Below are 24,569 nucleotides of genomic sequence, written 5' to 3'. Positions count from 1 at the left end.
CTATATGATTGGGCTAATTCTATAATAAAATTTTATATCATGATGTATCTGTTGTAGACTTAGTCGCTGAAAATATCCACTTACTGTTTCTCATAATTCAGGGGTGGGCTCGGTGGTTGCTCTGATGGTGTCATCTGGGCTCACTCATGCAGCTGGGACAGGAGGTCCAAGAGGGCCTTGCCCACCTCGCCAGCATGTGGTGCTGCTGGCCGGCTGGACTCCTCACCTGCTCTCATCCTCCACACGCTAGACCAGCTTCTTTACCTGGTGGCCTCAGGGCAGTGAACCACAGTGGCAAGAGTAGAAGCTACAGGGTCTCTTTAAGACCTGTTTCTTTAGCCTTTGGAGTTGAAGGAAGCCACTTCTAACATGTTCTGTTGGTTTAAGCAAGCCACCAGGCTAGTCCATATTGAAGAGTTGGAAAACACACGCTGTCCTTTGATGGGAAGAGTAGCAAAGCTGAATTGCAAAAGGGCATGGACACAGAAAGATGACTTATTTTTTTAAAGATTTATTTACCTATTTTTAGAGAGAGGAGAAAGGAGGGAGGGAGAGGGGGAGAGACATCGATGTGAGAGAGAAACACTGATCAGCTGCCTCTCGCACACGCCCCACCAGGGACCGGGCCACAACCCAAGCATGTGCCCTGATCAGGAACGGAACCGGCCACCCTTTGCCTTGCGGGACGACCGAGCCTCACTGGTCAGGGCAAGATGTGACTTGTTGAGAGCTGTTACTGGAACAATCTAGGATTCCCTGAAACTATGAAAATCACCGTTTTTCATTTATTATTTCATCACTTTCCACATCATTAAAACCTATCTATACATGTAACTTTTAGAGCTTGCATGTTTCCATTTCACCTGTTCGTTAAAGGTTTGTCTGTTTCCATGTAATGCTGCAGTAAACGCTCAGGAGGCCTTGCGAAGGTTTCTGAGTCCTTGAAGAGACGGTACTAGGTCAAAGGGTAGGGACCGGGTAGGTCTCAGTCCGCGTGGTAAAGTCCCTCCCGGTGGCTGTGCCGCCTCACAAGGTGCGTCTCACCGTCCCTGCGGGAGCGTGAGATACTACTGATTTTCAGAACTATCTTTGTTAATCTAGTGGAAAAAGCCAGAACCTCTTTCTTGTCTGTTTATTTATATTTTTTGCTCATTCATGAGATAAAGTGTTTTTTTACATATTTAATAGCGCTCTCTATATTCCATGTGTGAATAGTTTCTTCATGTACTTTGCTCATTTATATACTTAATATTCCTGAGATCTCCATATATTAATTATTTAAGCTTTTGTCTGAGTTATGTCTGTATTTTTTTCCATTTTGCTATGTACCATTGGATTTTGTTTCTGTGTTTTATGAACAGTCTTTGTTCTGAGTGAAAAATATTCTTTTTAATTATAGAATGTATGTCAACTAAAAGTCAGACAGTTATCTACCTCTTTTTTTCTTGTTCTAGATTTTCATGGGTTTGTGTGGTGGTGGTGGTGGTAGTGGAGGATGTGTACGTGTGTGTGTGTGTGTGAGCGAGCTTTCTGACTCTTGGCATCTTCTGAAATTAATTTCTAAAACAAACCCCAAAACTCTGGTTCCTCTATTGTGAAGTGAGGGTCTGTTTCTCACCCTGTTCCTATTTAATTGTCTCAGTGCCATTTATCCCAAAATTCTTCCATTTGGCACTGATTTTTCATGCTATTTTTTTACTTAAAAAATATTTTTTATTTAATTATTTTTAGAGAGAGGGCAAGGGAAGGAGAGAGAGAGAAACATCAATTGGTTGCCTTTCGCATGCCCCTAACTAGGGACCTGACCTGCAACCCAGGCATGTGCCCCGACTGGGAATCTAACTGGTGACCCTTTGGTTTGTGGGCCTGCACTCAATCCAATGAGCTACACCAGCCAGGGCTCATGCTATTTTTTTAAAGTGAATCCTGTTTCCTGGTATGCTAAGGGATGTTTCTAAGCTTTCTCTATTGTTCAGTTGATATATTTTTTCCACCCCCAATACTATACTCACAATGATTGTGGCTTGATATTGTGTTATATTTTATAATTGTGGAAGAGCCTCCTCATTGTTCCTCTTTTTCAAAGTCTCGACTAGTTTTGTTTATTTCTCCCAGAGATACTTGAGAATCATTTTATGGAGTTCTGAAAAGGGATCCATTGAGATTTCCATTGTAACTGCATTACTTTATCGATCAGTTCATTGCAATCTGATGTCTTTAATATAGTAAGACCTCCCATCCAGAAACATCACACACATACTCCCATTCATCTGAGCTCTTTATAATATCTCAGTAGAGTTTTGTGGTCTTTCTTTGTAGAGTTTCTCAATAGTTCTTTTTAAAGGCAACTTTTGCTTTTTAACCATTTTGGTTGCTCTTTGGAATGTGTTCAGTTTTTCTATTATATCTTTTAACTGGTCATTTAGATTGTATAGGAAATGCCTTAATTTAAAAAATATTTTTATTGATTTAAAAATTGTACAGATACTGTATAAATAGCTTGCATTGAAAAAAGCTAAACAATACAGAAGAATATTGAATAAAAATGAAAGACCCTCCGAGTGCCTCTTTCCTGTCTCACTGCCTTCGGAGAGCCAACCATTGTTAATAATTAAGCAGTAGTTATAGACAACTGACAATGAATTGTTTTAAACCGTTGTCTCTTGCATATGTATATTTTACATAAATGGACTCATACTATTCTGTCAAAGAATATAGCTCTATTTTAACTTGTTTAATCATTCTTTGGCAAATGATTACCTACAGTACTCTTTCTTTTTTTTTTTTCTTTTTGTTAGAAATAGTTGTACAGCTAGGATGGCTACCTAGAAGCCAAATTGCTGAGTTGAACGTTTGTGTGGTTTTATTCCCAATGGTTTACTACAACGCTGATACATTTCTCACTCTGTGCTGCATGGGCTGGTGGGGGATTCGGCTCCATCCAGTCCCTCGGGGTCCTGGCTCATGGTGGAGGCTTCACTATTCTGTTGCTGCACCTAAAGCACCTCGTGGTCCCTGGTTATTAGCATGGAGGAAGGAGAGCGGGAAATGAAACGCTTTCGTTCAGAGGGGACATACATGTCTTTAGCTCATGGCCCTTTGGCCTGAACTAGTGTGATGTGCCCCTAAATACTGTGTGTGTGTGTGTGTGGCAGGGGACATTAAAATTTTTAAAAGATATCTGGTATCTGTATATTTTGCATTTGTATGGGTGTCTGTTAAGTCACACTCCCTAAAGGGCATATACACTTTCACACTCTGACCCAGGGCACACGTGGCTATTTCCCTACACCTTTGACAACAGGTATTATCAACCGACTTTTGCCTGCCTTTGTTACTGTGTTATCTTTGCCTTCTCTCATTAGTGATGAGATCAACTCCGCTTTTTATTAGGTTGTGTCCATTTTTACTTATTTGAATTTTTTATTCTGGTTCTTTGCCTATTTTTATTGTTTTTTATTTCAAAGTTTTTAATGTAGTCTGGACATGAACTCTTTGTTAGAAATACCACCATTTCATCAGACCCTCGCTTGTCTTTTTAAAATTATTGAAGAGTTTACATCGACACGTCATAATCACCCGAAGTCCATACTTTACGTTGGGCTCGTCCTTGGCGTTGTGCGCTGTGTAGGTTTGGAGACCTAGGTAATGACATGTAGCCATCACTATAATACCCAGAGTAGTTTCCCTGTCCTAAAAATCCTCTGTGTCCCACCTGCTTGCTTACCCCTTCCTCTGACCCGCGGCAACCACAGATTGTAGACTGACATGTGCACGTGCTGGTCTCTGTGAGCATCTACTCCTTCGTTCCCGTGGGGGTTGTGTTCTCACTTCATTGCTTGCTAAGTCTGGCTAGAGTTCTGTAGAGCCAGTTTTTGACTTTATTGATACTATCTATAATTTTACTGCTTTAAATTTCATTTATTTATCTTTCTATCATATTTTCTTCTGTTCTGCTAGCTTTGAGTTTAACTTTCTCTTTTTAAAAAAAATTTTCTAGGATGGAAACTTAGGTTGTCTATTTTAGACCTTTCTTCTCTTCTTGTGTAAGTATAAAATGCTATAAATTTCCCTCTGAACACTGTTTCACCTGCCTCCCACAAATTTTGATGTGTTTATTTCATTTTCATTTAGTTTAAGATATTTTTAAATTCTCCTTGAGACTTCTTCTTTGACCTATGCGTTAACTTAAAAGTATGTGGTTTAATTTCCAAATATTATGGGTGAGTTTTCTGGATATGTTTTTGTTAATTTATAGTTTAATTTTTTTAAGATCAAAAAATATAGTTTATGTGATTTCTGTTCTTTTGCACTTTTTAAGGTTTGTTTTATGGCCCAGAGTATGGTAAGTGTGCCATGTGCCCTTGAAAGGAAAGTGTATTCTGCTGTCTTCGTGTGAAGTCTTTCATAAGTTAAGTCAAATTGATTCATAGTGTTTTTAAGGTATTTTTTATCCTTACTGATTTTATATTTTCTTGTTCTATCGATGACTAAGAGGAATATTGAATTCTTCAACTATAATTGTGTATGTCTTATTTCCCTTTCCACAGTTTGCTCAGTTGTTGCTTCATATATTTGTAACTCTATTAAGTTATAAACATTTTGTCGTGTTATATATTCTTAGAGAACTGACTCTTTTATTGCTATGTGATGTTCCTGTTTGTCTTTGTGCTAAACTCTGCTTTGTCTGGTATTAATATAACCACTCAAGCTGCTTTTCTTTTAGTGTTTCACAGTATATTTTCCCGTTGTTTAATTGTAAGCCACGTCTTCAGGTTGAAAGTAGATTGCTTAGAGACAACATACAGTAGTCTTGCTTTGTTATCCAATTTGACAATATTAGCCTTTTAGTTTGATGTGTGTGCCATTTACATTAACACAATTATTCACATAATTGTACTAAAATCTTTCATCTTGCTAGGTGTTTTCTATTTGCCCCATCTCTTTGTTTTCTTTTCCTGCCTTTTGAGTTAAACAATTTAAAAATGTTCAGCATTTCTCATGATTCTTTTTATTTTTGCAGTTATTCATTTCTTGTTTATTTTTAAAAGTAATTTCTCTGAAGCTTACGTTACATAGCTTTACTCAGTTTACCTTGTAACTATACTGTGTCGCATGTAATTTAACATTCTCACAACAATACATTCTCGCTCCCCCCTGCCTCTCCTGTTGTTGTTGTACGTGTTACGTTTGTGCATGCGACGGACACAGTGCAGTCCTGCTCTTTTCACTGAAGGTAGACATTTACTTCAGAGCAATCGAAAGTACGAAGAAAAGAGTTTATTTTTATCTTCATTTATCCCAATTTCAATGTTTGTTATTTCTTTTGTGTACATCCAAGCTTCTGTCTGATATCGTATTCCTTCTGTCTGAACAACTTCCTTTAATGTCTTGTGGAAAGTGGGTCTGCTGGAGATTAATTCCCTTGGTTTTTGTCTGAGGAAGTGTTTTTCCTTTTCCAAAGATATTTTTTGCTGGCTACCAAGTTATTGATTGAGAATATTTTCTTTCATCACTTTCAGTTAATTTCTGATGCAAATATGTTACTCGATTGAACATCATATTTATATAATTCAGATTCTTTATAGCCATATTTTCTGTCTACTTGATCTTAGTCTGAACGTATTGAGTTCAAATTGTTTCCATAAATTTTCTGTTGAATTTTTAAAAGTTACTTTTTGATCTATTTAATGCAGAAAAGTTCATGACTATTACATATTTAGTATTTTTAATTAAAAAAACCTCTTTCTAATTGAATGCATTTTGCTCCTTAATTTTCCTTTCATGTTCTTTATAAAATTTGATCCTGCCTGATATATTTTTGTTTATTATTTTAACTCTTTATCACTAAGTGGATAAGTATATAGTGAATATTTACAATTGTTAGATTTTATGATTGTTGTTACTATTATTCAGGTGCTTTAAAAATTTTAGTACAATCTATAGTAGTACTTTTAAAAACACTTTTGAAATAATTATGTATATTTCAAAAGAGTTGTATAGTGCACAGAGTTCCCATATTCCCCTTAACCGGTTTTCATGATTATTTATGTCTGATATCATGTGAATTTATCAAAAAGAAGAAATTAACATGGGTGCTGCACTGGGAACTGAACTATAGACCTTGTTATGATGTCACCAGTATTTCCACGAATATCTTTTCTGTTTCAGGACCCAATCGAGGATGCCATATTGTATTTAGTTATTACTTTTCCTTAGTAACCTCCAATCCATGGCAGTATCTTGGTCTTACATTGCATTGCATGACCTTGACACTTTTCAAGAATACTGGTCAAGTATTTTGTAGACTGTTCCTGTATTTGGGTTTGTCTGATATTTTCTCAGACAAAGGTTATGGGTTTGGGGGATCATAGCACAAAGGGGAAGTGGCCTTCTCAGCAAATCATGTCAGAGTACATAGGACCTCGGCCTGGTTTATCACTAGTGATGTAACCTTGATCGCTGGTGGCTGCCAGGTTTCTCTCCTGTACAGTTACTATTTTTCCTTTGCTTACTCTGTTTGGTAGAAAGGAGGCATTAAGTCCAGTGACTTGAGGTGAGAAGAGCTAAGTTCCACCTCGTACATGGAGGAGTATCAATTGGTGGGCATGTGTTAAAACTATCACGGTGGTTAATTCATGTGTTGGGGGAGATACTGGGAGGCTATGCAAATATCCTATTTCTTTAAAGTTACACTCATTAATTCTACCATTCTTTGGATCTTTCCAGTAGCAGATACTGCTGTGGTGCTCTAATGCTGCTTTTCCTGTTTACCTTATTCTTTTACATTTCTTGTTGGAATGCTTCTGTACGGACTATCTGACCCTTCTCCCCATTTGGTAGTTACTTCAGAGTCAGCAAACTTTTTCTGTAATGGACCAGATGGCAAATATTTTAGACTTCATGGGCCAGAGGTCTCTGTCCAGGATTAACTCTCCTCTTGTGTGATAGATAACACATGCATGGATGGGGATGGTTAATCTTTATTTTAGACATAAGTCTTCATTTTTAAAAACAGGCTCAGGCCGGATTTGGCCTACAGGCCAACTTCTGATAATTCATTCATTTACTTATGTCAGATAAACTCACAGATCTTTATTTTATTCCTCGGGTTATAAATGTAGTACTATCACTGTTTATTTTGTTATTCCCAGCGTTTGCCGTTGGGAATTCTTTGAGTGGGTGCCTTAGGCACTCCCCCATCATTCAGGGCTTATTTATTTACTTATTTTTTGAACACTTTCTTATTTGCTGCCACTACAAGATCCTCCAGGCTCATATATTTAAATGACTAGTTTATATTTTGTCCGTTAACACAGAAGTTGTCTTCCTTCTTCCGTGTCATCTGAGGGTCCCTTTGACTGGTTTTCAAATTCTTGAGTTTACAATATTTATTTTTTCAACTTGTGATCTGGCATTTAATGTACTCTGAAGTCTGCCTCATTTTTTCCTACCATTTTGGCTGGGGTGGGAGAGTTGTGGTATGAGGGTGGGAAGTGTAACTTTTTGACATTAAGAAGTTTTGCAAGAATAGAGATAAAGTTGATATATTTTCAACCCCTGCTTCTTCCACCACGGAGATCTTTTTTTAGACTCAAGATATAGAGATTTTTTCTATTATGCCTTCTTAGTGTTCTTGTTTCATTTTGATTTTTACCCTATGCTAGACTTACATTGGTTGAGTATCTATTAACTGTCCTGGATAGCTATTCTCATTTTCCTTATTTTTTTTTTTAAGTCTGTGTTCTTTTCTTCTGCATTCTTGGAGAGCTTTTCAAGTATGTTGTCTACATCACTGAATTGAATCTCAGCATGTGGATTCTGTCCTTCCCTGGTTCCAGGGGGAATTTTATTTCTTTGCTGGCATTTATTCTGTGGTTTCCTTACCTCCTTTCTTATGTAAATGAGTCTTCTTTTATTTCAGTTTCCTTTTCAACCTGTCGGTTTTATTTCATCACCTACCCTTTTTTCCTCTCTCTGTTAAAAACAGAGGTCATATTTTCTGCAGTCTTTGAAAAGATGACACAATGTTATCAATAAATGTGTAGTAGTACTTTTCTTAGATTTGATTGAGAATTTTTAGTTAGGATCATATTCTTATGTGCTTTAGAAGTTTTTATAAATATGTCCTGTGATGAGGTTGCTGATACCAGTTTTTATCTATGTTTTTTTTTAAATTTTATTTTTTTAAAGCAGTGTCTTTAGAGATAGAAACACCAACTGGCTGCCTCCCTTATGTGCTGGACCGGGGATCGAACGCACAACATTTTGGTGTACAGGATGACACTCCGTCAACTCAGCCACGTGGCCAGGGCTGTCTGTGTACATCTTGACCGAAGAGAGGTCTCTCTGGTTTTGCATTTTCCAACAGAGTGGGTGTGGGTATTCCTCTTGGCATCCGCATCATTTAGATGCTACTGAGCTCTCCGTTCAGACTCTCACCTAGAGGCTAGATTGAATTACAGGGCACTGAGTTAAATTTCTTGATCTGTTTTCCTAGTGTAGTTTTGCTGGACCGAACAGGAAGTGCCACCTGCATGTACGGCCGTCTCTGACTAGATAATCTGAAGCAGTCAGTCTTCTAGACCTGAAACAGCGCATACCTAGTTGCTCCCAGAAATCCTTTTGTCTTTATTTTTCCTAAGGACTTCATACCCCAAGTGGTAATGATGTGCTCCTGTGCCTTTCTGCCCCCCAGGGACCCCTCCAAGGATGTTGAAAGGATGCAAAGTCCTTGTGGATGTGTGGTTTGAGGTCCAGAATCAGGGAGTGTCTAGGGATGGCTGCTGTGTTGTACAGTATGTATGGGCGGACAGTAGGCAGGGGCATCTTCCTTTATTCTTCGTTGGCCTTGCTCTTTGCTTTCAGAAGTTAAGACATATACTAGTAACCCAAAGTTTCTCGACCCTGCCTCGTCTGGTGTGGGGACATTCCTTCAAGTATGGAAAAACCTCTGATTGGTAAACCTGGGTTCCCAAGGTATTATAATTTTGTATGCTGTTTCGCTTGTTGGGAAGCTGGGATAGGGAATATGATTGCTGATTTGACTGTTTCCATTTGAGCCCGTGGACAATCAGAGCAGAAGGGGAGGGAGCCCACCTGGCATGCTAGGGGACCACAGGAGATTCAAGCTCAGGAGGCCATTCCTAAACCATGTAAAGGGGCTGTAGGTGTTCTGTGCCCTTGGCAGGGCTTGAGGGCGAGCTTCTGAAGCTGCAGATAGGCCGCCAGTCTTGGTCAGGTTGGGCCCACTGGATGGAGGTGGGAGGTGGCTATCGTGCAGTCTGACAGCATGGGGTCTGGAGCCAGGCGCACTGGACCACGTCTTAGCTCCCCGCTGATTGTTAGAGGTGAGGCCTTGGCAAGGCCCTTCACCCCTGGGTCCCTTGATACTATCGTCTATAAAAAAGAGTAAGACCACCTGCCTTGTTGGGTCATTTTGGAGATTAAGTGAGTTCATATGTGTAACATGTAGTTCATATGCAGGGATCACATATGAGTGGCTGGCACTTAATCTATATGCGAAATAAATGTGAGGTGGTGGTGTTTGGTTAGGCTGAGGAGGAAGGTGGGGAGTGACCTCTCTGCTTGATGAGGCCTCTCACTGGTCCAGCTTTTCTCCATCTCTGAGGCCCAGTTGGGTCTCAGCATAAATTGGTCTTTGTCGGAGGAACCTTCCTGCCCGTCTGATCTGTGGTAGCCACGACTGCACTGCTGTTCTTTGTCACAGCCCCTTTCTCTTCACCATCAAAGTACTTCCTGTCATTTGTCACCACATGCTCCTTTGTGCTCACTCATTTAAGGGCTGTGTCCTCCACCAGCCTGAGATTTTCCCACTGGTGCAGTGTGGCCAGGTAGCTAAGGACTCTGGTGAGGAGTCAGATGAACTAGGGTCCCAGTCTTGGCTAACTGCCTACTGACTGTGTGATCGGGGAAAGTTACCTACCTTCTGTGAACCTCAATTTCCTTACCTGTCAAACGGTGTTAGAATAATGCCCAGCTGAAAGCCTAGATAGGAAGGTGAACTGTAACACCTTGTAAATAAGTGCTTAGCACAGTTCCTGGAACTTAGCCTGCACTAATAATGGTGATTGTCATCATTATTTTTCCTAATGAGACAGCTATCCACTTGTCATTGTGGCATTGCTAACAATTGCATCAGAATTCTCCTGCCCCCACCTTCAGTAGAAGGGTGTGTCATATTAGCTGGGGATCACAGAGAAGATGTGTTAATTAATGATTTGGGTGAACTCTAAGGAATAGTCCAAGGTCTCAGATTGCTTATCTTTGAAAAAAAGCTGGCAGGTGTGTGTGAGCACACGGTTTTTGAATATCGTCCACGGGGTGGTTAGTAAGTACATGGAAAAGGGAAGGGAATTGACAAGTTTGTCTCCGATTGGAGGGACTGAGCTTTAGGTCATGCAGTGGTGGAAAGGGGGCAGTGGGGTGGGTTCAGGTAGGGTGTGGGGAGGACATCAGGAGCAGAGCACCTGGAGGCCCAGGTCTCTTGTCAGCCAGTGTGTGGGGTTAGGGGACAGCGGTAGAGGTTGGGGGAGCCTACCGGCAAGAAAGGACAGAGAATGGTACAGTCCTACGCAAGATCGGGTCCTTTTGTTAGCAACGGAACAAATTAGAATTCTGGATCTCTCTGAGATGTTCTGAGAAGACAAGGAAAAGTGGGTTCAGAGAGACCCACACAGGGGTGTGAAGAAGGAGATGAGGCCCCAGGAGATGGCACATTCAAAGTAGGATGGGGTGTTTGGGACCCAGCTTTCCTCCGAGCTCCTTGTGGGCATTTTGGTCCTTCAGAACATGCAATTGTTTTTCTCAACCTGAAAAACAGTAAAAAAATGTTTAAACTGTGGAGGAATTAATGTACATACCAGCACTTTTGTCCAGTGAAGTTCCATATATCTCAGGGCAAGTCCACTGACCTCCCTGTGCTTTGTGGTGTTCAAGACACTTTACTCTCCCCGAATCTTACTCCTTTCTTTCTTTCAACATCCTTGCAGGTGGCTGCTGCTATTACTGCTACTACTACTGTTTTACAGATGGGGACACCGAGGACTAGAGAGGTTGGGCAACTTGCCCAGGATCACGTGGCCAGAAAGTGCCAGAGCCAACAACTTTTCCTCCCTGCACATCAGGCTATTAGGGATGATCCTGTTAAGACTGTTCATTGTTTGTATTGGGTTAATCTAAGAAGGAATGGCTGTCAAGCTACCTAGTGGATTTGTGGATGGGACCAGAAGTAGAAGCAGTGGCTTTTCTGTCACCCATAAAGCCACTTGTGACACTGTGACTCAATCCTTCAGTAACGAGGAGGGGAAAATACCAAGCCCCCCCCCCCCCAGGATGGCTCCTAATAGGGGTGTAGACTCTGCACCCTTGCCTACTTCCTGGTCTTCCCAAGCAGCCCCCACTCTGCATCGCCATCTCCCATGCTTGGAAGGACTTATCTAAGTAGCTGGACTTCGTCTTCTTCCCAGGGAGGAATCGATTATTCTAAGGGGGTCATATTCTGCAGGGTAGGGAAACAGTCTGTCTTTAGATACCACCAAGGTTTGTGTTCACAGGAGGATTTGCAGGATTAAGTGACCTTTACTGTGGAATGCAAAACTACTTATTTGTGTATTCTCCACAGCCACCCTATGAGCTATGTGCTGTTGTTTCTCCCTAGCTAGATGAGTCATCAGAGGCCCAAAGAGGTTCAGTAACTTGCTCAAGAACACACGATAAAAGACTTAGCAGGAGATTTAAACCACGTAGTCTTGCTTCATAGCCTGTGTTCTCAAATACTATATACCGTGCTTATTTTGATGAGTGAGTGGTATCCATCCAACCATTTGTTCTTGGACTCATCTCTCACCCACTCTTTCACCCCTCACCCATCTATCCAGGTCTGTCCATGACTAATAATCTATCCTTTTATTTATCCCCGATTCTGCTATCCTCTCATCTGTTCATCTGTCTACCAACCATCCATTTTCCCATCTATCCATCCATCCACCCACCCCCAAACCTGTTTATTCCTTGTGTTGGCTACTTGTCTAGCTTGGTTTTCTGCATCATGCTGGGAGCCAAGCATATGCTTTCTGAAGCTGGAGACCCCATGTCAATACAAATCCCTTAGCTCCCAAGAAATATCTGGGCCTCAGGAGTGCTGCCGTTTCAGGCAGGACAGGTGGCTTGTTCACTGCCCTCCCTCTGTAAACCTGTGGAGGTTTTCCCCCTTCTACTTCCTCCAAATGTGCAAAGCTGCACTCTTCCAGAAACACTCTTGATTTTAAGCATTATCATAAATGATTACTTAGCTAGCCCCATTCCTTGACCCAAAGATTAGAAGTTGGATTAGTTTGGTATGATTTTACTTTTTAAAAACTGTTACAGAGCTTGTGTGATACTTCTAAAAATTATGTAGTAAATCTAAAACAGATGTTCACAAGGCATTTTAAAAGGAGAGAAATTTTAATAGAAACAGGCCAGTTTGACTTGAGATAAAGCGGTTAAGGAAACAGTTAAAATTGTCTCTGAAGAAGCAGTATTATGTGAAGAGGCAGTATGGCTTGGCTGGTTACATATTTATTAAGTGCAAAGCAATGCAAGTCATTTAATTATTTTGCATAGACTCTGTTGTGGTAGACAATCTCAGTTTTGAAAGTTTGTTTTTATTATGGCAAAATTAAACATAAAAATGTAAACATGCAAGCATGAACAGTCATATAATGAACTTCCATGTACCTACTGCCCACCTTCAGCAATTACCAATGATAACTGTCCCACTTCTCCCCTTCATATTGTTTTTTCTTTTCATAAGTTTTGAGGGCATAGTCCTTACTTATTGCTTAATGTCATTAGGTCAAAATTGCATTCTAGAAAAGTATGTTATGTTGACGTTGAAATATAATGAACTTTTGAATGTAATTGTTTAATTTTTCATTGGATTTTTTAGTTTTTGAGGTACAGCATTGGAGTTTTCTGTCACTTTTTCGAAATACAAAATTTAAAGCCAAAGCAAAGCCGAAAGGATAGTACATGAACCTCCATATGCCCTTCACCTAACTACACTGGTTATTAGCATTAGGACTGGCATTTTCCCAGGTGTGTTTTCCATGGGACTACTCGAAGATGGGGGAAATTTTCTTATATGTGAAGGTACGAAGACAGTAGCACGTGGCTTTCCAGCCAGATGGATTTGGGCTCAGATCTCACCCCACCACTGCTTAGCCCTGCACTGTAGACACGTTGCCTCATCCTCAGGCCCTTCCGCTCTCAAATGGGAGTCATAGTAGTGTACACCCTGTGGGGTTGTGCAAGGCACATAATAGGATCTCCACCAATATTACCTGTCACCTTGCCTCACAGGTACAGCCCCTGCGTTACAGCCTGAGGCTCAGATGGGGGGAAATTGGGCCGTGTCGATTGAAGTCATTTTTGACCAGTAGGAAAGATTTTTGTCATGAGAGAGGCTATGGCCTAATGGCGAAGAGAAATCTCGGGGGAGAGTGGTTCCAATCCCAGCTCTGCCCTTACCAGCTGGGAGCCTGGTTGATCGCCTTAATCTCTCTGAGCCCAAGTTTCCCCCCTGTAAAGGGGGGATAGAAAGAATGTCTGCTGCCTCGGGTTGTTGTCAGGGGAAGAGGAAACGGGGACATTCATGCCCAGCATTTAGTAGAAGGTCTGCCTCATGTGTGCCCAATGGATGTGACTAGCCATTAGTATTATTTATTTATTTATTTATTTATTTTTTAAACTTTTTTTTTAAAGATTTTATTTATTTATTTTTAGAGAGAGGGGACGGGGGGAGAAAGAGAGAGAAATATCAATGTGTGGTTGCCTCTCATGTGGCCCCCACTGGGGACCTGGCCTGCAACCCAGGCATGTGCCCTTACTGGGAATCGAACCAGCAACCCTTTGGTTTGCAGCCCACGCTCAATCCACTGAGCTATGCCAGCCAGGGCACCATTAGTATTATTTAAAGTAAGGATTCATCAGCATAGTGCCTACCATATAAATGCTTAATAAATGTTATTACATATTATTGTTATTATAAGTAGGGGTGAAAAACCAACACCAGCTTGGTCTTCACAAGTCTGATTCTACTTTGGTGCAATGACAAGAATAAAGATCTCTAGTGAAAACTTGCAGTGTCATTTCAAGCAAGAGTAAGCCTTGGATGGACAGACAGATGCCACCAGCCAGGCATGGCATCACAGAGTCATCATGGGAAATGACCACGTTCCTTGGGTTCCATTCAGTGATGTCCCGAAATAAACCAGCCATCTCGAATGTTCCTGGAAGTGTCCTGGGCCGTGAACAGGTCGTCCCATGGCCAGGGCGGTGCTTCTGTCCTGGGAGCTTTGCGCTGTTCTCGTTGTATGGAACTGACTTTTTTCCTTTCTTTCTGTCTTGTCTGACTCTGATCTTGTATCCCAGGTGGAAAGGATTGTAGACAAGAGGAAGAACAAGAAAGGAAAATGGGAGTATCTAATCCGATGGAAAGGCTACGGGAGCACAGAGGACACGTGGGAGCCAGAGCACCATCTGCTGCACTGTGAGGAGTTCATCGACGAGTTCAATGGGCTGCACGTGTCCAAGGACAAGCGGATCAAATCAGGGAAGCAGGCCAGCGCCTCCAAGCTCCTGCGTGACAGCCGAGGCCCGTCGGTGGAGAAACTCTCCACCAGACCTTCAGAATCTGGAAAGAGCAAAAGCACTTCTCATAAACGGAAGCGAATCAACCCTTCCCTGTCCAAGCCCAAGAAAGGGTACCCAGCCAAGCCCCCTGCAGGAGGTGACCGGGCCGCCAAGACAGTGTCTTACAGGACTACCCCCAGTGGCTTACAAATAATGCCCCTGAAAAAGGCTCAGAATGGGATGGAAAATGGGGACACTGGATCCGAAAAGGACGAGAGGCAGTTTGGAAACGGGTCCCACCAGCCTGGCTTGGATTTGAATGACGTTGGAGAGCAAGACCTAGGCGAGTGTGATGTCAGCCATGCAGCACTGGCAGAGAATGGGCTCGGTACGTGGCTTGTCTTTCCTTGCGTTTGGCTCTGGCCATGGTGGATGGGGGGTTTTGTGTGCAGCCTAGGGAGATACATGACTCCTACCCCACCCCTGACTCTTAGCTAGACTATAATTCTCCTTTTGTCTCTCTCACCTAGGGTCATATGGACTTGGCCATGTGCCTACATTGGTTACAGACACCCATTCATGTGGGAGGGCGGGCAAGCCACTGATGCTCCAACCAAGGCCTGGATGGGTCCAAAATTCCCAATTGCACTTGAAAGCACCCAAGGCCATGGTAACCACCCTAGAGCTACTCCTGTGAGGGCAGCTCAAAGTCCTCACCCACCAGGATCCGAGACTCATGTCCCCAGAGGGCCAGTGCCTTTTGGGGGCAGTGCACACCTCTCAGAGCCCTTGCCTTTAGTCTCCTGGGCCACCCCCTCAAAGCCACACAACTAAGTCACTGGCATCCCTGCGTCTGCCTAGACCTCCACACCCCAGTTCAGGCAGCAGACTTCTCAGTGGGGAGTGAGCTCTGCAGGGTGGGGTGACAAGGGGTCCAGAGGGTGGAGCTGTTGCATCCCCCATAGTGATGCCTTCTGGAGGTGAGGTCTGGGTTGAGGTCCCGTCCTCCTCAGACCCAGTTTGGACTTGGAGTTCTCCTCACCCATTTGTAAGCTGGAGCCTCTTGCCCCTCACTGTAGCTAACATGCCTGATGTGGCCCCATGTCTTTGTTAGGTCCTAAATGCTGCCCTGTCCCCATCCTGTGCTAATCCTTTTGGTTGGCACCTACCTCCTTACTCCATCCTGGAAGCAAAAGAGCAAACATGATGGAATTCCTCCCCCTGAGCAGGTCCCCACAGGCAAAATTAAGGACAAAGGAGGCAATGACCCAGGTAATTCAAGCCCCCAGCCTGACATTTGTCCTGTAGTCATATTGCTCCTTGACTGAGTCCTTGTGGCCAAATCTTCCAGGTTGGCTGTCTGCACCCTCTGTGTGCACTCCTCCATTTCTTGGGTACCTGTGTGGTATTACTTGGATACGTGGCAGCATTTTTCTCTTTAGCTGCTGGAACCCTAAGCCTTGGGACGTCAGGAAATCCTGCGTGAGTATGGAGAACCTGGGCCCAATAGAGGAGGGCCACCGATGGAACCCGGGTGCGTGCAGGAACAGGGACGCCTGGGTGCCGGAGAACGGGCTGGAAGGGCTCCCAGAGCGCTGGGGTGATGGGGGCAACTGCACAGGACAGCGACGGTGCTTTCAGAGTTCTGAGTCTCTGAGCGTGTCCCACTGGGGAGAGCATGCCGTCCTCGGGGGACCTTGCCGGGGAATCTGAGCAATCCGCTTTGAGGTTCCTTCCTCCAGAGAGGAATTTCACCCAGACAGGATTTATTTAGCAGTCTCTGCCCCAGATTGATTTCCGTTTCCGTCTGGGGATCCCTGATGCTGACATGAGTCTGCCTGCTACCATATGTAAACGCTGTTTGTTTTAAAAATTCATCTCTCTGGGAGGAGGAGTGGGCTTGTGTAAATGAGGCCTGGCACAAACACCCGTGTTTGACGCTCCTGTGACAACTGCTGGCAGTAGAGGAACTCCCTGTCTTGGGGAGGGTGGCTGGCTTGGGGAGCTTCTGAGGCTCCCTGGGTGCAGGGGAAGATACCTGGGCATGATTCCCTGTACCCTGGCTGATAGAAGTGCCCTGTCCTGCTCAAAATGTGGCTGCAGAGTGAGAGGAGAAGCCTGAGGGAGGATGGTTTGCTCACTTTAGCTGTCAGACTGCAGCCTGAAGCAGGGGAGAAGTCTGGATGAAGGTGCACCTCTTGCTCTCTGCAACTTTCCAAAGTGGGGCGCCACTGCCCGCCATTTGCTCTGCGTCCTGGGGCCTCGCTGGTGCCCCCCAGTTCATGATCTGATGATGCGGCATGCTACCCCACTTTGGGGGAAGTAGGCAAGGACAAGCCTGCTTGAATGGGTGGTGGCCTTATTCACTTCCCACCTCAGTTCCAGAATGCTTCTCCAGACCTTTCTCATCTCTCATCTCTTGTTGGTCTCATTTTTTCCTGTGTTCTTCACTCAGACCCATGCCTGAGTGGAGAGGAGGAAGCTGCCTGTCTCTGTTTTGGGTGTTCCTGAAGGGTCCTTGTTTAATCACATCCCATGGTATGGGGGTCCTCAGGTTAAAGCAGTGGTTCTCAGGTTGCACCTGGCACCCTGTTAAAAATGCAGCCCCCATAGAGTCGGATTTACTGTGTCTGGGGTGGTGCTCAGAAGATGGGTTTTTAACAAGCACCCTGGGTGACTCTAGTGCATTTTTGAGACATGCACTGTGGCAATATGGGAGTGACAATTAACTTTACATCTGGTGTCAATTTAAATCAATTCTTTTTTTTTTTTTTTTAACTTCCTAAGAGTTAGTCACCATGTTAGCTGCTTGGAGTCGCATAATCAAAAAGATAGGTAAGGACTTATGCCTCTGAATCTTAAAATGTATTCTCCAATAAGTTGAGAGTGGATGTCTCTAGGTCAGTGTTGAGAAAACTCCCGAGGATGGCTCATTAGAAGGAATAATACGTATGTTATATACATGGCACGCCTTTGCCATACCCACCCTGACATCTTCTGTTGTCACAGGGATGATCATTGCCCCAACCCCTGTCAGCCTTTAACACTCTAGTTAGAACTAGCTTACTATTCAGGTCTTGGCATGACTGGAGAGAAGAAAAGACTGGGAATCTTTTCCAGAGAGAGATTTGGGGTTCTTGGACAAGACCCAAGCAGAGGGCATTTTGTGATTCCAGAAGTTTTCAGCAAGGGGTCAGAGGTGTAGTCAAGCACATGGTTCCGCTTAGAGGGAAGCCTTGATGAAGTCAGTGTCAGTGCTAATGCGGAACCCTGAAGGTCCCCCCCTTACCCCCCTTTCCTGACCACTTTTACCAAAGGACGCCATTCCCAGTGGCACAAGTGTTTTCGGCACCAAGGAGGGCTCAGCTTCGCCTGGCAGAAGGCAGATGGGGAGATCCTGGCTGCACTTCCCCAGCATTTGTTTTGGGGGTGGCTGTTACTTTTTATATGATTTTAACTTCTCTTTGGTGGATTAAGGTTCTGCATACAGAAAAGCAACTTATGTAACACGTTACTCATTTACTGCTGACTTCCCTGATCTGTGCTGTGGGAACAAGTGCTAAATCAGGGCCCCGGAGGGTGTGTTTTGGTTTCAGACTGCATTTCCCCAGCAGTGTGTGTGAAGTGTATGCAGCGCCTCAGTCCCGCTCTTGATTCCGATTCTTCTTCCATCATGACAAACGGCCCTGTGGCCCGGGACCATCTGCCTTGGTATCCCTTGGGGAGCTTGTTAAAAATGGGAACCACCCCAGATGAATGAATCAGATCTCAGGAGACAGGGTGGGGGGTGTGCATTTTAAATGCTGAATTTTAGCCGCTGTGGGTGTACATGTCCAGTAGTTCCTGTGGATGGCTGGTTGTAAGTGATGGTTCACAGATCCATTGGGGATAGATCCAAAGTTACCCCTTGGATTTTCACCTTGTAAATAGGAATGTGATTTGGTCCTTCAAAGGCTTAAAACCTGACATTTCTCCTTGCTAATGCACTTTCTCCCAGGCTTCTCTTTTTATTCTAAAACAGAGCAGTTTCATCTGTGTGGGAAAGCTTTGGTTAGCTAACCCCTGTGGTCTGGTGTGGGGACACTGGTTAGTGCTGTCTTGTCTGAATAGGCCAAAGCATCACCACTTTACAGACTCACATGAGCCTTTACCCTGTGGAAACATCCTTCACGAGCAGCCAGCGTGCCACTCTGCACCCCAGCGTAACACACAGATGCACAGCATTCTCTGAATTTCCATGAAGTCAGTGAGTTTCCACTGTTGATGCTGATTTGATTTTTTTCTTTCAAATTTTTATTTAGTAATTTTAGGGAGAGAGAGGAAGGGGGAGAAGAGAGAGAGAGACATATCAGTTTGTTGTTCTACTTATTTATGCATTCATTGGTTGATTCTTGTAAGTGCCCTGACTGGGGATCGAACCCTCAACTTCGGCGTATCAGGATGATGCTCTAACCAACTGAGCTCCCTGGCCAGGGCCATTTCTTTGAATTTTGAGTCTCCCAGGCACTGCATCCCAGACTCTGACTTGTGTTTCAGAATTGTTCCTCTCATTGGATGAGTCAGCCCACACCGGCATGCAGCATTTGCCATGTTCTCTCTATTGATCTTTTAAAATGATCTCAGTTTTCATTTCTATAATGTTTGTTTATCTCTTCTCTTCTACTCACTCCTTCAACATGATTATCATCTTTTCCTTTCTTGAACATGAGGGAGTTGCCATGTTTTCATGCACTTCAGAACTGAGCACAAGCATGGGAAAGGCCCTGTGACTCTCCAGAACCTAGGGCTCTCAAACACGAAGCCAGTGTCAGAGTCCCCTGGAAGGCGTGTTCGAACCCAGATTACTGAAACTAAAAAACAAAACACAACAAGAAAACAAACAAAAAGACTCACACAGAGTGCTGTGCTGACCCCAAAGTTTCTGACTCTGGAGGCTTGGAGGAGAGCCTGAGAATCTGCATTTCTAGAAAACTCCCAAATGCTTCCAGGACCACCGCTCTAGACCAGGAAGCACCAAGATGGTTGAGACGAAAAGGGCAGACGGTGGTTGAGAACACCCGTTGGTGGCATTGGGTGATTTGAAGCGCCTTTGGTCTGGATCTTGAGTTTGCATTCTCGAGAATTTATAAATTGAAAGTCTGAGAGTATGGGAACGCCCCAGTGATGAGGCCTTGGAGTTTACAAAGTACTTTTTGTGATCCTCACCGCAGTGCTGAGTGGCAGCTGTTGATACACCCGTTTACTAGAGGAGGAGACTGCGGTTACGGATGTTCAGGTTGGGATGAGAAGAGAAATCCAGGTGGTTTGACTTCAGGGCTGGTCCCTGGATCAGTGCCCAGCTGGGTCCCACACATGCCCTGAGTGGGGGCCTGGGAGTGCTGAGGAGTGGGAGCCACTTCCTGGACTCACCCTTTTGCTTATTCATGGATGGATACAACCTTTCCAAGCCTGAGATACTGTGACTAACTCTATGCTGTTCAATTTGAAAACCTGGGTAAAAGGGTCAATAGGGTCAATATCCTAGGAAAAAATACAACTACCAAAACAGACTCAAGGAGGGTGGGGAAACCTGAATAGCACAATACATATTGAAGAAATTTAATCAGCTATTGCAAAGCTCTCATAGAAAGCAGGGTTTTACAGGCAGGTATAACAAAACATTCTAGAACAGATAATCTTTCTCTTATGCAGATGGTGGCAGAGAACAGAAACAGAGAAAACTCTCTGACTCATTTGATGAAACCATAAAACCTGGATTTCCAAACCAGGCTGGAGAGGAGGAGCAAGGAAAATTATGGGTTGTTTCACCTGAAGATGTAGTTGTTAAAGTCCTGGCTAACCCTCCTGGGCTTGTTATGGTCTCGATACTTCCTCACAGTTGTGCCAGGAACTTCTTGCTCTGTGCTCTGGACTCGACCCTAGTTCATGACCTTAGAATCACCGTTGCTTTTCAAGGTGCCCAGCTTGTCCCTGGAAGAGACCTAAGGCAAGCTGGCTCAGGACAGCCCAGGTGTCATGGGCAGTGGCCCCAGGCCATCTAGTAAATCACAGAAAGTCCACAGAGGGCGTCCACTCTGCGGCCTCTTGTTAACACAGGTATCCCTTTCCCTGGGCACAGCTGTTCTTTTAACACACTTCAGACACTCACTCCCAAGCCAGCAGACTTTGACCAACCTTTTTGTTTTTCAAAAGTGGGTCATTTTCCAAACCAGTAACAACACAAACCTAAGGGGTTCTTAATGTTTTGTCTTTCAAAGTGTGGCAAGTAAGTGACTTGTGCTAATGAATGAACTTAAAACCCTTTTATGTGGTCATGTGAACACCAGTCCAACTTGGCCACTGCCTCTGAGTGGAAAGTGCCAGACTGTGATGGAAAATCTGACTGCGAATTTGACCCATGGCAAATCCAAAGTGGAAATCGACTCTCCCAATTGGTTCCCCGATCCTGGATTTGATTTTGGCATCCAGAAGAGGCTGGTGGAATCTTGACCACTGTCAAGATTTGGAAATGGACTAATACAGACTAATTTCCCTGCCAGCTCAGATATTATTTTCCTCTCTCAACTAACTAAAAGGAAACAAAAACAAAAATAAAAACCACCTTAGGGACTGTTTCCGCGTTGCCATTTATCATCAGTGGTAAACCAAAGACCAAAGTAGGAGCCCCACCCACTCCCCAGGTATAAGCAGTAGGGGTCTGTGGAGGGTCTCAAAACAATAATAAAAATCACCTTGCCACTATTGGTGAAAAACTTCTTCTCTCCTTTGGGGTGAACTCCCAGGCCCATGGTTTGCCCCCACCCGCACCCCACTGCTCTACAAATATCACTTAATCTCCTCCGTGGTTTTCGGATTTAGCAATTTAACGGCATGGAAACATAACAAGGTCAGCTATGAATGGCCTTGCTTCTAGGTGGGGAAACTGAGGCCCAGAGAGGTTGGGACACAGAACACCAAGGGGAAGAGCTGAGATGTGGTGTGGGGACTGGTGATGCTATCAGAGGTCTGTGACTCATTTTATAAAGGGAAAAATGCACTTCCGGGATTTCGGTTCAAACCAGCAAACCTTTCCCTGGGTCCTGAGAACGTCTGGCTAGGATCCCTGGGCCTTCCTTTGAAACATCTTCTGTGGTTCCAAAGATGCTAACTTGCTCTTGGGAGGTGGACCCTCCGGTTCTGAGTGATTTTGCCCCGGAGTTTGGATGAAAAGACATGAATGAGCGCACATGTGTGCACACACACGTAAGAAGACAAGGCCTCCACTGAGAAGGTGACATCTGAGTAAAGACTGGAGGTGGTGAGAACATCCCGCTTTTAGCGGCCCAGGATTTTCTAGTGTGCAGACAAACTGTCCTCTCTCGGATGGACATTTAGGCGTCCCCCAAGGACACACACTGTTGCCAGCCCTGGCATTGCCAACCATTGTCATGCTTTCCCAGCCTCTGTTGTTTTGGTTTTAGTTTTAGTTTGCAGACAGGAGTGAGCATCTTCTCGTGTTCCTGCCGCTTGTGTTTCTGTCCCTGGGAGTGGCCTGAGCACAGTTGGGCCAAGTGTACAAGAGGTGACACTCAGTAATGGTGGGTGGACAAGGGCATTTGGCCATGTTGATGCAGGCAAATTGCTTAGCCTCTCTGGGCCAAATTTTTCATTCATAAGATGCAGAAATAATCATACCTCATAGGGTTGGGATATAGGATAAGTGATTTAATTCATAGAAAGCCCCTAGAATATTATGTGGCATATGTTAGACAATTGTTAAATAATAGCTATTTTTATTTCAGTCCTTTGTTCATTTTTCTACCTGTCTTTGTATTTTCCCATTTGTTTCTTAGAGCATTTTACATATTGCCATATTGTGCATATTAATCCCTTGTTATGTATGTTAACTCAGCCAGTACTTAGCAGGTGATTACTGTGTAACAGGAACTAGACAAATCATTGAAATACCTAATACCATAAAGGAGATATGCAGAAGATACTGAGGGAGCTAAAGGCAGAGGCGCTGAAGCAAGCTTGGGAAGGGAGTTAGGAGAGGGCTTCTTGGAGGAAGTGATATGCAAGCTGAGTCTGAAAGAATGAGCCAGAAAGAATGAGGAAAGAGGCAGGGAGGGTGGGTGGCAATGAGAGGGGCACAGAGCCCAGGATCAGCATGTAGGGTGTGTGGTACCAGATCACAAAGACTGTGGGAGCCCAGCCAATTCTAGACCACCCTGCTGGGGAATCTGAAGCTGCAGGGAATTCCCTGTGCCATAGGGTTTGGCTTAAGGACTGGAGAGATGGAGCCTGCAGTAGGAGGGTGTTTGGGATTCTTTCTGGAAGGGGTGAGGAAGTCCTTAGGCAGCCCATACTCTGCAGGTCTGCCTTGCACCCCTCCCCACTCCGTTTCCCTGGGCTCTGCACCTGTGTTCCCCTCCCCTCCCCATGTGACTAGTTAACCTCTTCTCATGCTTCATGGTTCACTCAAGCAGTGGTTCCTCCATGGAAACCTTCCTTGTCTCCCCTCGTAGATCAGCTTCCAGTTTTCTTATTTTTTAATTATATTTTTATCCTCACCTGAGGACAGTTTTTCATTGCGTTTAGAAAGAGAGAAAGGGAGAGAGAGAAACATCAATTGGTTGCCTCCCATATGCACCTGGACCGGGATCGAACCTGCAACCTAGGTATGTGCCCTGACTGGGAATCGAACCAACCAAGTCAGGAGGCTCCAACCAACTGAGCCACACCAGCCAGGGCTCCGTTTCCAGTTTTGTTGGCACCTGTAGAATTGTAATTTCTTCACTGATAGCACTCACCTCCATTTGCAATGGTTACAACTAATTACGTGAATAATCTCTGCCTCCCTCACTAGATCATGAGCTCCCCTGGGGCCTACATGGTCTCTGTTTTTGCTCACAGTTGTGTCTCCTCCTGCACCTAACAGTGCCACGCACATAGTAGGTGCTTAAGAAATAACTGCCAAATGGGGAGTGAATGAGTGAATGGATAAGAGGAAGCAAGAAGCGTTTCCTGCTTAAGATGTGGGTCCTGAGGCCCCACCGTGAATTCTCCCCACACCTGTCAAATATTCCCATCACTGTCTCAATATCATTATCCTACCTGCGCTTGCCTTGCCATCTCACACTGCTCTCCCTGCCACTGGTAGCATGTTGTGGAGAGCTAATGTTTTGTCAGGGCTCTTTGCAGCAGCTGAAGAATTCCCTTTCCCTTGTCTTGTCTGACAGTTGTTTTCACCATCTGCCGTGATGGCCTGACTTGCTACGCTTCTCCACCCTTAATATTCACGCAGTCTCACCAGCTCTTAATTAAGCTCCTGCGCTCATCCTCTACCCCCACCCCCCATTTCACCCTCCATCAAGGGTTTCTTGGATCATTCTCAGCAGAGTGCATTTCATTTGGGTGGTATTTTGTGTAGTTCTTCGCTATGGAAGAAAAAAATGCAGTGGACTTCTTAATAGAAATCCCAGTTACAGAAAGAATTCTGAGATTTCTCTTTTAAACTTGCCATAAACTCTGGAGGCAGCACAGTGAGGAAGAAACTGGAAAGAGCGAGTGTGGGCTTTGGAGATGGAGGGTCTGTGAATTCAAGTGCAAACTGTCTCTTGCTGAGTCGGTGACTCTAGACAAGTCTCAGCAGCTTTGGAGCCTCAGTTTTCACCTCTGTACTGTGGGAATAACAATACCTACCACAAAGGGTTAAGTGATGGGTCCCGGCTCACAGTCAGCACTTGAATGAGTGTTAATTTCTCTTCTTCCCCTTTCTTAGACCATACTTCTTATGGAGCCCCTTGCTTTACTCAAAGGCATGCTTTCTCAACAATACTAGGATATTGCCCTGACCGATGTGGCTTGGTTGGTTGGGCATCGTCTCGCAAAGCAAAAGGTCACTGGTTGGATTCCCAGTCAGGCACATGCCTGGGGTGCAGGATCAGTCC

General features: G+C 44.1%; 1 protein-coding gene across 1 annotated transcript in view; it reads left to right on the top strand.

Moving 5' to 3' along the window:
- CDYL2 (chromodomain Y like 2) overlaps nt 1–24,569 on the top strand; it is a 160,820-nt gene that overhangs the window by 94,192 nt on the left and 42,059 nt on the right. The window contains exon 2 of the mRNA XM_045191870.2: nt 14,437–15,025. Coding sequence (XP_045047805.2) covers nt 14,437–15,025 — 589 coding nt within the window. The remainder of the gene's footprint in view (nt 1–14,436; nt 15,026–24,569) is intronic.

Source organism: Desmodus rotundus, chromosome 12 (genome assembly GCF_022682495.2).
Source record: "Desmodus rotundus isolate HL8 chromosome 12, HLdesRot8A.1, whole genome shotgun sequence".
In the NCBI taxonomy this organism is placed as follows: Eukaryota; Metazoa; Chordata; class Mammalia; order Chiroptera; family Phyllostomidae; genus Desmodus; species Desmodus rotundus.
Note: the sequence above shows the minus strand (reverse complement) of the source record. Positions and strands in the feature narration are given on the sequence as shown.